This window comes from Thunnus thynnus, chromosome 8, assembly GCF_963924715.1.
Source record: "Thunnus thynnus chromosome 8, fThuThy2.1, whole genome shotgun sequence".
NCBI classification, from domain to species: Eukaryota; Metazoa; Chordata; class Actinopteri; order Scombriformes; family Scombridae; genus Thunnus; species Thunnus thynnus.
In genome coordinates this window covers 108,085-122,379 of record NC_089524.1, presented here as the reverse complement: position 1 = coordinate 122,379, position 14,295 = coordinate 108,085, and the positions used below count along the sequence as shown (strand labels likewise).

The 14,295-nt window shown below is 40.6% G+C and overlaps 1 protein-coding gene across 1 annotated transcript; it reads right to left on the bottom strand.

The window, feature by feature from the left end:
* Window positions 1-10,816: 10,816 nt before the first annotated feature.
* On the bottom strand, window positions 10,817-12,034 carry sid1 (secreted immunoglobulin domain 1). Its single transcript, XM_067598087.1, has 2 exons — window positions 11,828-12,034; window positions 10,817-11,334 (listed from the first exon to the last, which is right to left on the bottom strand). Exons 1-2 carry the CDS (start codon window positions 11,871-11,873, stop codon window positions 11,000-11,002), a joined length of 381 nt encoding a protein of 126 aa, XP_067454188.1. The 5' UTR covers window positions 11,874-12,034; the 3' UTR covers window positions 10,817-10,999.
* Between the last annotated feature and the right edge of the window lie 2,261 nt (window positions 12,035-14,295).

The following is a 14,295-nucleotide window of genomic DNA, read 5'->3' as shown; positions in this document are numbered from 1 at the left end:
TGCTCTGCTGAACTAATACAACTACTAACTACAACTCCCAAGGTGCATTTCAGTCATCCAGTCACAGGGCTGTAGTGTGTGTATGTTACTACTGCTCTGATCGGCTTCTTCTCTATAGCAACAGCAGCTGAGGCTCATGGGTAATGTAGGATTTAGAGCCATCCACCAAGAAACAATGATGGTCAGAATATAAATTTATAATCTGAAAATATTTTCCAGGAGACTCGTGAATTTCCTCTAAAGTTTATTGATGTCATGACACAGCAGAGCTCTGTGATTGGTCGTTTTGAACGTGTTTAAAGGAGCGTTCCACTGATTTAACACACAAAGATGAGTCCTCCTACAAAGCAGTTCTTTATAACTTTATTGGGCAAATTCAAAACACAACAACAGATAAACATGAGCAGCATCAAATGAAAACATTACGCAGAGAAACACTTTCTGCAGAAATAAATTACTAAATTCAACATAATATTCCAATAAAACAAAAATAATACATTAGATTCAAATAATTTCAGTCAATAATTGTATATATTTTCAAAATAATTTGGGTCTTTTTTATTTTGCAGCTTAACTACACAGTTGTAATACAGCTAAATATCATTAAGAGATTAAAGTTGAGTTTTCTTTATATGTATATGGAATTATCTAAAAATTATAAACTATTATAACATTAAAAAATTACAGAATTTCAAAGAAAAGATTACTACAGTGCGACAAGTTTTACCAAATAAAGTTTTGCATCATTCCAAATATTTTGTAGAGTGAACTTCATTATCTGTTTATTATCTGAGTGCAACACAAAAGACTAATAATAAAACCATCACAGTTAACTGACACATTCTGACGACATTACGGGTCATCCACAGACACAACAGGTAAAGTTTACCTGGTTTAAAGCCCGCCTCTGCAGTTGCTATGGTGATTAATTGCCGGAGCTTCTTCTACGTAAACTAATCTTCAGGTGCGAGAAGTTAAAAAACCTAAATGTCTTTGTTTAAACCACAGAAATCACAAATAATGAATATGGTGGCGTATGATGTCATCCGGTGCCTCATGATGTCACAGTGATGTCATCATGACGGAGTTACAGACCGCAGGTGTGGAGTTTAAAGATGTGGCTGTAATGAGAGACACTGGGTGCATTGTGGGAAACGTAGGATCAGGATGAGTGACGGGTTTGGTTTGTCGTTCGGTTCCTCTTTAAATGATTTGTGACGTCGGACGTCACCTGCTCGCAGGTGTTTGAATCTGTTGCCAAACGCGGTGAAGCATTTATTCTGTATATTTGATTTACATCTATACTCTTATGTAAAAACATCTGGGCGGCGGGGGGGTCGTGGGGGGTCGGAGGTGGGCGGGGCTTCCTGTAGCTGCTGTTTGTTTATGTTAGATGAGTAAACTTGTACTTTTTCATTTCTGAAGGATGATGTTCAGTATATGCTGACAGTGTAACAGTCTCCGTGTTACACGCGTGTAGTTGCATGTATACTTCATATTATTTCATTTCTCTTCATCATATCAGAGTAACGACAGTTTGAACCTGCAGGACTCGTTAACAGGAAACTGCAGAACATGACGCTCAGTAAAGACGACGGAAATCACTTCAGACTTCTGTTCTTTCTTTACATCTCAGATATGTCTGATGTCATTTCACAAAACAATAAAGAAACTTTAACAAGCTCATTTTATTTATTTAGATTTTATATGTTTTATTGAACATTATACTGGGTTCACAATGTTCCAGCTGTTTTAGGAGCTGCAGACACGTTTCACAGCATTTAAAACATTCTGCTTTCAATAATAATTTGCCCTTAAAATTTCATCTTTTCTTTCTCTGTAACTAAAAATCCAGACTTTGTGAATCTGTAAATATTGTTGGACACCAAATGTCTCGTCGCTGTGATGTCATCAACCCTGCAGGTACGTCCAGGTGTTAAACTGAGATTTAAGGCGAGAAGAAAAGCTGGTTTTAGGTCATTCTGCAGAGGAAACACTAAATCCTTTTTTTTAAATTAAAATAATATTTTATTTATCAATTAAAAACAAAGTGAGGAGTTTAGTCTAAAACCAGCATGTGTGCCGGCTGCTGACTTATATTTAAAACAAAAAACACATATATATTCATGACATGTTGCAGCTTGTACATAGAAGCGTCGCAGATTCCGGATCAAACCTGTGACCTCTGGGTCACCAGTCTGTCTCGGAGCAGAGCTTCTGTTTGTAAAGTCTTCCCTGCTGGATCGTCCCACACCAGTATGTGGATCTGGACCTCCAGTCCGCCGCCGAAACCTCCCACACTGAGGCGACGCTGAAGGCTCCGCTCTGCTCTGACCTCATCCACGACACCTTGGCGTCCGCTGATGTCACCTGCGTGTCATCAACCCACCACAGGACGTCCAGCGGCGGTGAGCTGAACCCGCTGAGGACACAGACCAGTAGGCGGGGAGATCCTGGATCCAGAGCGAGCGGGTCGGACGACAAGATCTGCACCGACGGATCAAAACCTGCAGACAGAAGCAAACACGGCGTTTGTGGTCATTTATCAGTTTATTTGTCTGCTGTTCAGTTCAAACTGTCTGACTCAGATGGTCTACAGGTGAGCTGAGGAAGTCCTGCTGGTGGATCTAAACAAAGTCACAGTCTGGCTTTTTCTTCAAGGACACATATTCTGCACATTTCCAGGTGTATATTTATATACTGGAATATCTTTGCATGATTCCCAGCAGCAACGAGCTGACGTCATAAAAGAAGAAGAGTTCAGAGTTGAAGCCTTGACTTTGACTTTTGACAGAACAGGGTTTGATTTAATGAAAGATTATAAATTATTAAATTATTGTTTAAGCTTCTGTTACAGTTTTGCTGAAAACATTGTTAGAAAGTTAAATAAAGTTATTATTATTGTTGTTTTCTTCGTGGTATGTCTTCACGTTAAATAAACATCTCGTACCTGTTGTCCCGTCGTGACGATGAAGATGCTCATCGCCTTCATCACCATCAGCTGTTTCCTCTCTGACATCCACCAGCAGCCGAGTCCCGTCGCTGAAAACCACCGAGAAAGAGACGGACTGTCCGCTGGGCCGAGAGCCAACCGAGCAAACACACCTGCAAATGAACAACATGAGTCTCTGAACGCTGAGACTGAAGCAGCAGTTCAGCAGTTCTGAGTTTCTCACCACAGCAGGACGATGAAGGTCACAGCTGAGTCCATCCTGAACACTCGTCCTCTTCCTCTGTCCACAACAATAAAACTTATTATTACATGTTTCCTGAGTCACGATAATGATTCTCTTTACTTTACTTTACTTGCTTTACCATAAACCAACAATCTGGTTTTATCTTAATCTAACGTCCCTATAATGATATTTAGTTATAACTTAAAGTGTCCATAATAATGTTTTTGGCCTTGAATTAAAGTGCCATTAATGGTGGTTTTATCTAATTTAAAGTTGCTGTAACACTTATAATGATGGTTTTAACATTAAATAAAACTCATCATGGTGATGATTTTATCTTAAGAGTCTTAAAAGTCTGTTAAAAGTGGTTTTACTTCAGATAAAAAAGATTTTTTGCCTTTAATAAAAGTCCTGATAATTATATTTTTCATCTTAAAAAATAATTAAAACAGTACTCTTAAAGTCCCTATAAGAATTTTTTTTTTTGTTTTGTTTGTTTGTTTGTTTTAAATAAGAATCATTTATCAATAATGTTTTTTCACCTTAAATAAAAGTTATTCATGGTGGTTTTATCAAGATTTAAAGTCCCTATATAAAAATGTTTAAATTTTAAATAAAAGTCCTTATAGTATTTTAAATTTTTTAAATTTTTACCATAAATAAAACTCATCACAATGATGATTTAAATAAATAAATAAATAAAAGTCTTATTAATTTGTGTTTTTATCTTAATTTAGCGTCCCTGTAAGGACCTTCTAACGACGGTCGAGGTGTTTTACCTCAGATCGGCGTCCTGCTGCTGCTGCTCTTCCTCGTCTGTGAAACACTCTGGGAGACAGAAACAGAGAAACCGTTGGAGCAGAACACCAACCGTCTCCAGAGGAGACAAACTGCTCCGGGATCAGATCAACCGTCGGCTCCGTCGGTTGGTGAACGACAGAAAAACAGGAAATTTCCTCAGTTGTGTTGTTGATTCAACTGTTGGTGTCTCAGACAGATATAGATGTCACACACTCCAACACACAAACAAGATTATTTCACATAAATACAGAATATTGAACAACATGTTTCTATTGATGGTCATTTATAAAAAAAACTATTAAATAATTGTTAAACAAAGTTATATAATTCTCCTGAGCTGTGAGTCTCTCAGGTATAATGTGACAAAAGATAATTCAACTTGTTTTCCAAAAATGTTCCATATTTTTAATGAATCTAATATGAATGAATTAAAGGGCCCAAAACATATGAAATAGTTTGCTATTGATTTACCAACATTCCTCCTGAAAACCTGCTGTATAGATTTCAGATTGGAGTCAGAAAATATTGCATCATGTTCTTCCAACAGTCGGGAGACAGAATGAACCAGTTCAGTGATGATGGTCTGCTACTGGGAGGAGACCAGTCAGTTATTCAGGTTGTCCAGTAGATCTCCTTATAGTGCGTCTCAAAGGATTTCATTATTTCTTGGATTTCTTATTTTATAAATAGTCCACATATACAATACATGATCACCTGACAGAAGTTTCATAGTATTTTTGTTTAGTAAACTTCATTTTTTCTCATTTTCTTCATCATAGATCTTATTTATTTTAGTCGGGCTAATATTTTTCAAGTAGAGTGTTGAGTTTCCCTTCACAGCATCCAACAGGATGTTTGGTGACACTGTTCCATTATCATTATTTTACCAGTATTCTACTTTCTCAATTCTTTCTTTATACATTCTTTACATGATCTATCATTCAGTTTGCTGGTGTTCAGTCTCCATAGCAACTCCTGAGTCTCTCTGTGATGGACATGAACAAATAATCTAACCTACGTGTTCAGTGTGGCTCTGCTGTGTAATAATAAAATATTAATACATTTCATTTGTACCAAACTTTTCATGCATAGTGAAACTCAAAGTGCTGCAGCGTTAAAAACATAAAACACACAACATTAATAATTAATATTATGATGAAAAAGTAGAAACACTAAATAGAAACATTTTAGGCCTTTTTTTTAGAAGAGTTTCAGGTCTGTGCTGTTTCACAAGCTTAGTACTGGAGGCCCCATGGTGTGGAGGTTAGTACTGGGGGCCCCATGGTGTGGAGGTTAGTACTGGGGCCCCATGGTGTGGAGGTTAGTACTGGAGGCCCCATGGTGTGGAGGTTAGTACTGGGGGCCCCATGGTGTGGAGGTTAGTACTGGAGGCCCCATGGTGTGGAGGTTCTGGAGCCTCCAGAACCTCCACACCATGGAGCCCCCAGTACTAACCTCCACACCATGGGGGCCTCCTGCCAGGATCCCTGTGAGGAGCACAGAGCAGTAGTCCAGTCTGGAGGAGATAAAGACGAGTTTCTCTGACAGCGTTAGAGAGGAGCAGAGTTCACTGAGTTTACTGAGATGGTGGATAGAGCTTCTGCAGAGGTTCTGCAGAGATGTTTATATGGTCATCAGAACTCAGCTGTAGGTCAAACACCCAGATCAGTGACTGAGGAGGAAAAGAGGGACGTCCTGGTCACAGATGTACTCATTTTTGTTGCCTTGAGGTTGTACTTTGAGGCCTGTATTTTCAGTGTAGTCTATCTGTTTGTTTTTAATTATTGATAAGATCAAATACCCTTCACCCTAAAAATAGTGCAGTTATTGTAAGATGATACAGTTTTGAATCATTTAACATTTTAGTGAAATGGTGAATGGGCTCCATTTATATAGAACCTTTCTAGTCTTCCAACCACTCAAAGCGCTTTGCACTACATGCCAACATTCATCCGTTCACACACATTCATGTGCTGAGGGCAGACGCTGCCATGAAGCTGCCAACCTGCTCATCAGGAGGATCTAATCATTCACACAGCGATGCTGCAGCCTCTGGAAGCAATTTGGGGTTCAGTCTTGCCCAAAGACATTTCAACATGTGGACTGGAGGAGCTGGGAACTGAACCACTGATCTGATTAGTGGACTCAGCTCTACCTCCTGAGCCACAGGGGTGTATTCAGTCTTCAGTCTTATCATATTCTGTCCATGTTTAATAGGTTAGACCAGGTGCATCTCAGTATGCTTTGTTTGCTTTGTGTGTGTTTTTTTTTGTTTAAATGTTGTCTAACTTGTCATGTCTTCATGTAAAGAGTGAGGAAACTGTCTTTTGATTCTGTGGATTATTGGCTTCTGTGGACCATGTCTGTCGGTGCAGCTTCCAGCAGCACACCTAAGTGGCAACATGGACAAGTGAAAACACACTCGTACAGTCAAGAGACTTTGCTGGAGCTACAACCCGAGCTGACTAAGGAGATGACATCTAGCCTCTTCTACCGTTCAATGTTGGATAACATCCCTCAGAACAAACAGGAGAAAGAAACAAGGAAGGAGAGGTGGCATTTGGAATCACCTATGATGGAGATTGAGTCAGCCACCTCTTCGATCTGTTGTTGTTACAAACCTGTGCTCAATGAGCAACATTGGATCCGATATGGACATACACAAGGTACTGTAATGAATTTCATGAGGCATCTTTTTTATGCTTCATGGAGAGCTGGTTACAACCTACAATGCCCGACTGTCTCTTTTAAGTCCCTGGATTCACCCTTGTGCGAGCAGACAGGGATGCAGACTCAGGGAAAACTTGGGTAGGTAGGATCTATGGTGCCGATTGCACTCAGTAAAATGTAAGATCTGCATTCCCAATGTAGAGATTCTCAGCATGACGTTAAGACCTTTTTATTTGCCTAAAGAATTTGGGTGTATTTTGCTGATTGTTGTATACGCGCCTCCCAACAGCAAAGCATCAGAGGCGGCTGGCACCATAGCTGACTGTTTTCATGAGCTCCAAATGAGGTACCTCAATGCAACGGCAATAGTGCTTGGGGACTTGAACCAGTGTCACATGGAGATTGTGTTACCTGGGTTCAAACAGTATGTTAAGGACCAGATCAGAAAAGACAATATCCCGGACAAGTGTTTTGTAAATGTTGAAGGTGCTTGTGTGTGTGAGTGTAGGCCACCCATACTGAATTCTGATCATAATGTTGTGCACATGATCACAGTTTCCAGACCAAACTTAAGAGAAGTAAACCAGAAAAGAAAGTGATAAGGACATGGACAAATGAAAGTAGGGAACAACTGAAAGCCTGTTTTGATTACACAAATTGGGAAATCTTTCAGGAGGGTTCACTAGAGAAAATGACCACAGTTACAAATGATTACATTCATTTTTGTGTACAGCTGGTTGTCCCCACAAAGGAGATTAAAATCTATCCAAACAATAAATCATATGTGACTAGGGACATAAAAAGGTTATAAATACACGGAAAGTGGCTTTTAGAAACAAAGATTCTGGAGCGCTTAGACAGAAAAAGAGCTGAAAATCAGATTGAGGGAAGCAAAATTGGCAGACAGACAGCTTCTGGAAGCCAGATGAAACCAATAAGTTAACTAAACTCCAAGCATGCCTTACGGACATAAAGACCTGGATGACCTGCAATTTTCTGCTACTAAACTCAGACAAAACTGAAGTTATTGTGCTTGGTCCTAAACACCTTAGAAACACATTATCTAATGATATAGCTACTCTGGATGGCATTACCCTGGCCTCCAGCACCACCATCATGTGCCTTTTTTCACATATGTAATATTACAAAAATCAGGCACATCCTGTCCCTAAAACTAGTCCACGCATTTGTTACTTCTAGGCTGGATTATTGCAATTCCTTATTATCAGGCTGCTCTAACAAGTCTCTAAAGACTCTCCAGCTGGTCCAGAACACAGCTGCACGTGTTCTGACTAAAACTAGAAAAAGAGACCACATTTCTCCCATTTTAGCTTCACTACATTGGCTTCCTGTAAAATCTAGAATAGAATTTAAAATCCTTCTCCTAACTTACAAAGCCCTTAATGGTCAGGCACCATCATATCTTGAAGAGCTCATAATACCGTATTATCCCACTAGAACACTGTGCTCCCAGTATGCAGCTTACTGGTGGTTCCTACAGTCTTTAAAAGTAGAATGGGAGGCAGAGCCTTCAGCTATCAGGCTCCTCTCCTGTGGATCATCTTCCAGATTGGGTCCGGGGTGCAGACACCCTCTCTATGTTTAAGAGTAGGCTTAAAACTTTCCTTTTTGATAAAGCTTATAGTTAGGGCCGACCAGGCTCGCCTTGGATCAGCCCTTAGTTATGCTGCTATAGGCCTAGACTGCTGGGGGACTTCCCATGATGCACTGAGCTCCTCTCTCCTCCTCCTCCTCTCCATTTCCTGAGGTTTTGGATCTGGTTCTCCATCCTGCAGGAGTTCAGCCTCACCTCATGTCTCTCTCTCTGACTGATGTCTTTATCCTTCTCTCTCTCCTGTGTCAATAATGTCTTGTCTCTTGTCTTGTGTATGTGATGGTGAGGTGTAGTCTGTCCTCCTGCCAGGTCTCCATGATGATGGAGGTCACATGGCTCAGGTCCTATTCTGATCTGGAAGCTGCTCGGCGTAATCTTCATCACATTCTTCATATATATTATAAATCCATTATAATTTTGTCATCTTGTTTTGTATTTTGTATATCTATTCCCTAAATGTGGATGTTATCTCCCCAAGATCATGATTCCAAGTCTGTCACTTTTGTTTGCATGGATTCTTATGCCTGTTTAATTCGTTGGAGCCTCTTCAAGCTCGCGGTTGCAGTCCTCTGCATCAGCAACATGCTGCTCCATATCTTAGTCTTCCTTGATATCTCCCTGGCTTCCTCTTTCTTCATGTCCTCTCTCAGTGTATAGTGAAAAGAACTCAGCTCACTCTTAATCTCGGTGCGTATACTAGCCAGTAAACTAGACTAGACACTATAGTCCATCAGGGCTAGGTGAGTTAGCACTAGCGTTGTCGTCATACTACATGGTTGATTCCTCTTTTTTTTCTGATCTTGTGATCACTACCTTTGGCTTTTCAGATTTAACTACTTTATTTTATTCTCTATTTATTCATTTTATCCAAGCTGCTACACTGAGGGTTGCTGCCAAACTGTATTTCGTTGTGTATTAATACAATGACAATAAAGAATCTATCTATTTATCTACCTTTGGCTTTTCTGAGCTGATCACCTCCATATTTTTGACAGCAGTCCCATCGTGTTAAAGACAATCCAAGTGAGCAGGAGAGTTTTCTGTCAGCCTGTCATTCATTACAGCATGCCAACCAGAAGTCCAAGAATATATTGTTTTGTATTTCTGGTTTTCCTCTCCTTTTATGTTTTGATTATTGATTGATGTTTTGATTGATTGATTTATATGGACATAAAAATACTTTTTTGTAAAAGATATGTAAAGATATGTACACAAAGCCATTCACATATATAAAAATACACTTTTACCTCCATATATTCAGATATGAATTTAAAGTAAACAAACTGTTGTGACAGGAAGCTAAAAGTCAAAACCAAAAACTCAGGACACGAATTACATCAAATATTTGTTTTATTTTTTGTCTTTTTCTCAGGATGTGAATGAGTTTGATAAGGTAGTGCTCAGCCCTCTACAGTGTTTGAATTTCTATGTGAAACAATTTAGTAAAATGAGGTTTCTGGATTGACGCTGTAATTATGATCACAGAGTCTATATATTATTTTAATATGCTATTTTGAAACCAGCCTGATGGGATTTTGAGGGTTTTCTTACTTCAGGAACAGCAGCTGAAAGTTGTGGAGTATTTTTATTTTTTGTTTTAAACATGTTCTGATACAACGTGCAGGAAATACAAGAACGTGAGGACTGACTGATACTTCAGATGCACCTTTGACTCTCTAGGCCCAGCAGAGGTTGAACTTCCTGCACCAGCTCAGGAAGTTCAACCTGCCTCAGGAGCTGCTGATCCAGTTTTACACTGCAGTCATCCAGTCTGTTCTCTGCACATCCATCACTGTCTGGTTTGGATCGGCCACCAAACAGGACAGAAACAGACTACGATGGACAGTCAGGTCTGCAGACCTGCCCACCATCCAGGACCTGTACATCTCCAGAGTCAGGAAATGACCCCTCTCACCTGGACATTACCTGTTCCACCTTCTCCCCTCTGGGTGACGCAACAGAACGCTGTACACCAAAACCACCAGACACCTCGCCGTCACACCTATGACCAGTTGACTCACTGTGGCTCAGAACTCAAAACAGCATTACTGGTGGGATTTATTTAACAATTATTTTCATTATCAATTAATCTGTTGATTATTTTCTGGATTAACTGATTAGTTGTATGATCCATAAAATGTCAGAAAATGGTGAAAACTGTGGATCAGTTTTTCCCAAAGACCAAGACGATGTCCTCAAATGTCTTGTTTGGTCCACAACCCAAAGAAATTCAGTTTACTGTCACAGAGGACTAAAGAAACCAGGAGATATTCACATAGAGCTAAACGAGAGTGAATATTGGACTTACATTCACCAGGTGGACAGAAACACGACTCCACATGAATGATAATGTTGCTCCGTAACTGCTGGACGTGAAAATAAACAACTGTTTGCTAACAGGTTCAACATATCAGCTTAAAGCTGATGATACATCAGAGTTGAGTTCACTACTGTGGAAACTAAACATCAGTTAGGTGTCGGATCATAAAACTATAAATCATATGTCACAAGAAAAACAGAAGAAAACAGTTGAGCAAAGTTAAGGTGCATTTATTGCAGTGCATGACATCATACAGGTGTTTCCTGTCTGGTCACTCAGTGTATAATTCAAACAAGCTGCAATCAGGTCAAAACTGTTGAAATCAACTCTATCAGAGAAAACAGAAGCTCACAAACTGAACAATGAACTGAAATACTGGAAGTGAGAAACTAAACTAACATCAGCTGTGACTTCACATCATGCAAGTTTCTTCTTCTCCTTCTCCTGGCCGAGGCTGATCCCACAGTAATAAACCGCTGAGTCGCTCTGCTCGGAGCCTCGCAGCAGCAGAGAGCCGTTAGACGACACGGAGAGCTTTTCAGAACGGACGCCGGAGCCGAAGGTCACGTTGGAGGTGTTGGTGGTCCTGAAGCTGAGGAGCAGCTGAGGGCTGAGTCCAGCGACCTTCCTGTACCAGCTGAGTGTGGAAGGAGAGGAGGTGGAGCCGGCCAGCAGGGGGCATTGCAAGGTGGCGTTCTCCCCGACTCTCACCTGAATAGTCCGAGCGGCAGCGCAGCGCTCCCACCTGAAGCCTGAAGACAACAAAGTCAAGTTAAAAACAAATGTATTTACAGTGCAGCAAGTTGCAGCTTATACAGTCATTTCTTATTTGAGTTTATTTGTTCAACAGATTTCAACAAAGGGACACTTAACATGATGTACAGACAGCATAAAGGCATCAAGACAAAGTTTAAAAGAAACACAAGAAATGACGAACATTAAAACAGAATTTAAAAGAGTTAAATAAGCTGAAATAGAATAAAACAGGAACATAAAGACGACTACGGAGCAGCGTGACTGTGAGATAGGAATAAAAAGACAAACAAAAGATTTAAAGTACTGAGTTTGTTCTGATGTGTGAAGAATAAAAACTGAACGCTGCTTCAGATAAACTGTCAAATATTAGATGGAATATCAGTTATTATCATGTATGAAAGAAAATGAAATCAGAGCTGCAAAAAGTCGTTTAGTCAATTAATTGTTTAGTCAGACTGAATAGAGTCGATTAAAGACGAATAGACTCACCGCTCAGAGAGAGAAGCAGCAGACAGACCAGTAGAGACTTCATCATCCAACAACAACCAGTTCAACTGACGAAGGAAACCCAGTCTGCTGCTGTTCATCAAACCAGCCGAGCGTTTCAAACGTCTCAGTAGGAAGTAGGCAGGAAACACCAGAGACCTACAGCGCCTCCCGGAGGACACACACAACATCACACACACACAGCATCACACACACACACAACATCACACACACACACAACATCACACACAACATCACACACAGCATCACACACACACAGCATCACACACACACATCACACACACACACAACATCACACACACACACAACATCACACACACAACATCACACACACACAGCATCACACACACACAGCATCACACACACACACAACATCACACACACACACAACATCACACACACACACAACATCACACACACACAGCATCACACACACAGCATCACACACACACACAACATCACACACACACACAACATCACACACACACAACATCACACACACACAGCATCACACACACACACAACATCACACACACACACAACATCACACACACAACATCACACACACACACACAGCATCACACACACACAGCATCACACACACACATCACACACACACACACAACATCACACACACACACAACATCACACACACACAACATCACACACACACAGCATCACACACACACACAACATCACACACACACACAACATCACACACACAACATCACACACACAACATCACACACAACATCACACACAACATCACACACACACACAACATCACACACACACAGCATCACACACACACAGCATCACACACACACACAACATCACACACAACATCACACACACACACAACATCACACACACACAACATCACACACACACACAACATCACACACACACAGCATCACACACACACAGCATCACACACACACACAACATCACACACACACACAACATCACACACACACAACATCACACACACAACATCACACACACACACAACATCACACACACACACAGCATCACACACACACACAACATCACACACACACACAACATCACACACACACAACATCACACACACACACAACATCACACACACACAACATCACACACACACAACATCACACACACACACAACATCACACACACACACAACATCACACACACACAACATCACACACACACACAACATCACACACACACAACATCACACACACACAGCATCACACACACACACAACATCACACACACACACAACATCACACACACACAACATCACACACACACACAACATCACACACACACAACATCACACACACACAACATCACACACACACACAACATCACACACACACAGCATCACACACACACACAACATCACACACACACACAACATCACACACACACAACATCACACACACACAGCATCACACACACACACAACATCACACACACACACAACATCACACACACACAGCATCACACACACAGCATCACACACACACACAACATCACACACACAACATCACACACACAACATCACACACAACATCACACACAACATCACACACACACAACATCACACACACACACAACATCACACACACACAACATCACACACACACACAACATCACACACACACAACATCACACACACACACAACATCACACACACACATCACACACACACACAACATCACACACACACACAACATCACACACACACACAACATCACACACACACAACATCACACACAGCATCACACACACACAACATCACACACACACAACATCACACACACACACAACATCACACACACACAGCATCACACACACACAACATCACACACATGTGTGTGTGTGTGTATTATGTGTGTGTGTGTGTGTGTATTATGTGTGTGTATTATGTGTGTGTGTGTGTGTGTGTGTGTGTGTGTGTGTATTATGTGTATTGTGTGTATTATGTGTGTGTATTATGTGTGTGTATTATGTGTGTATTATGTGTGTGTGTGTGTATTATGTGTGTGTATTATGTGTGTGTGTGTGTGTGTGTATTATGTGTGTGTGTGTGTGTGTATTATGTGTGTGTGTGTATTATGTGTGTGTGTGTGTGTATTATGTGTGTGTGTGTGTGTATTATGTGTGTGTGTGTGTGCGTGTATTATGTGTGTGTGTGTGTGTATTATGTGTGTGTGTATTGTGTGTGTGTGTGTGTGTATTATGTGTGTGTGTGTGTATTATGTGTGTGTGTGTGTGTGTGTGTGTGTGTGTGTGTGTATTATGTGTGCGTGTGTGTGTGTGTATTATGTGTGTGTATTATGTGTGTGTGTGTGTGTGTATTATGTGTATTGTGTGTGTGTGTGTGTGTGTGTGTGTGTGTGTGTGTGTGTATTATGTGTGTGTGTGTATTATGTGTGTGTGTGTGTGTGTATTATGTG

Coding starts and splice junctions, on each gene's coding strand:
- sid1 (XM_067598087.1), bottom strand. CDS start 11,873: ATGATGAAGTCTCTACTGGTCTGTCTGCTGCTTCTCTCTCTGAGCG. Junction 11,335..11,827: donor GCTGCTTCTCTCTCTGAGCG/GTGAGTCTATTC, acceptor TGTTGTCTTCAG/GCTTCAGGTGGGAGCGCTGC.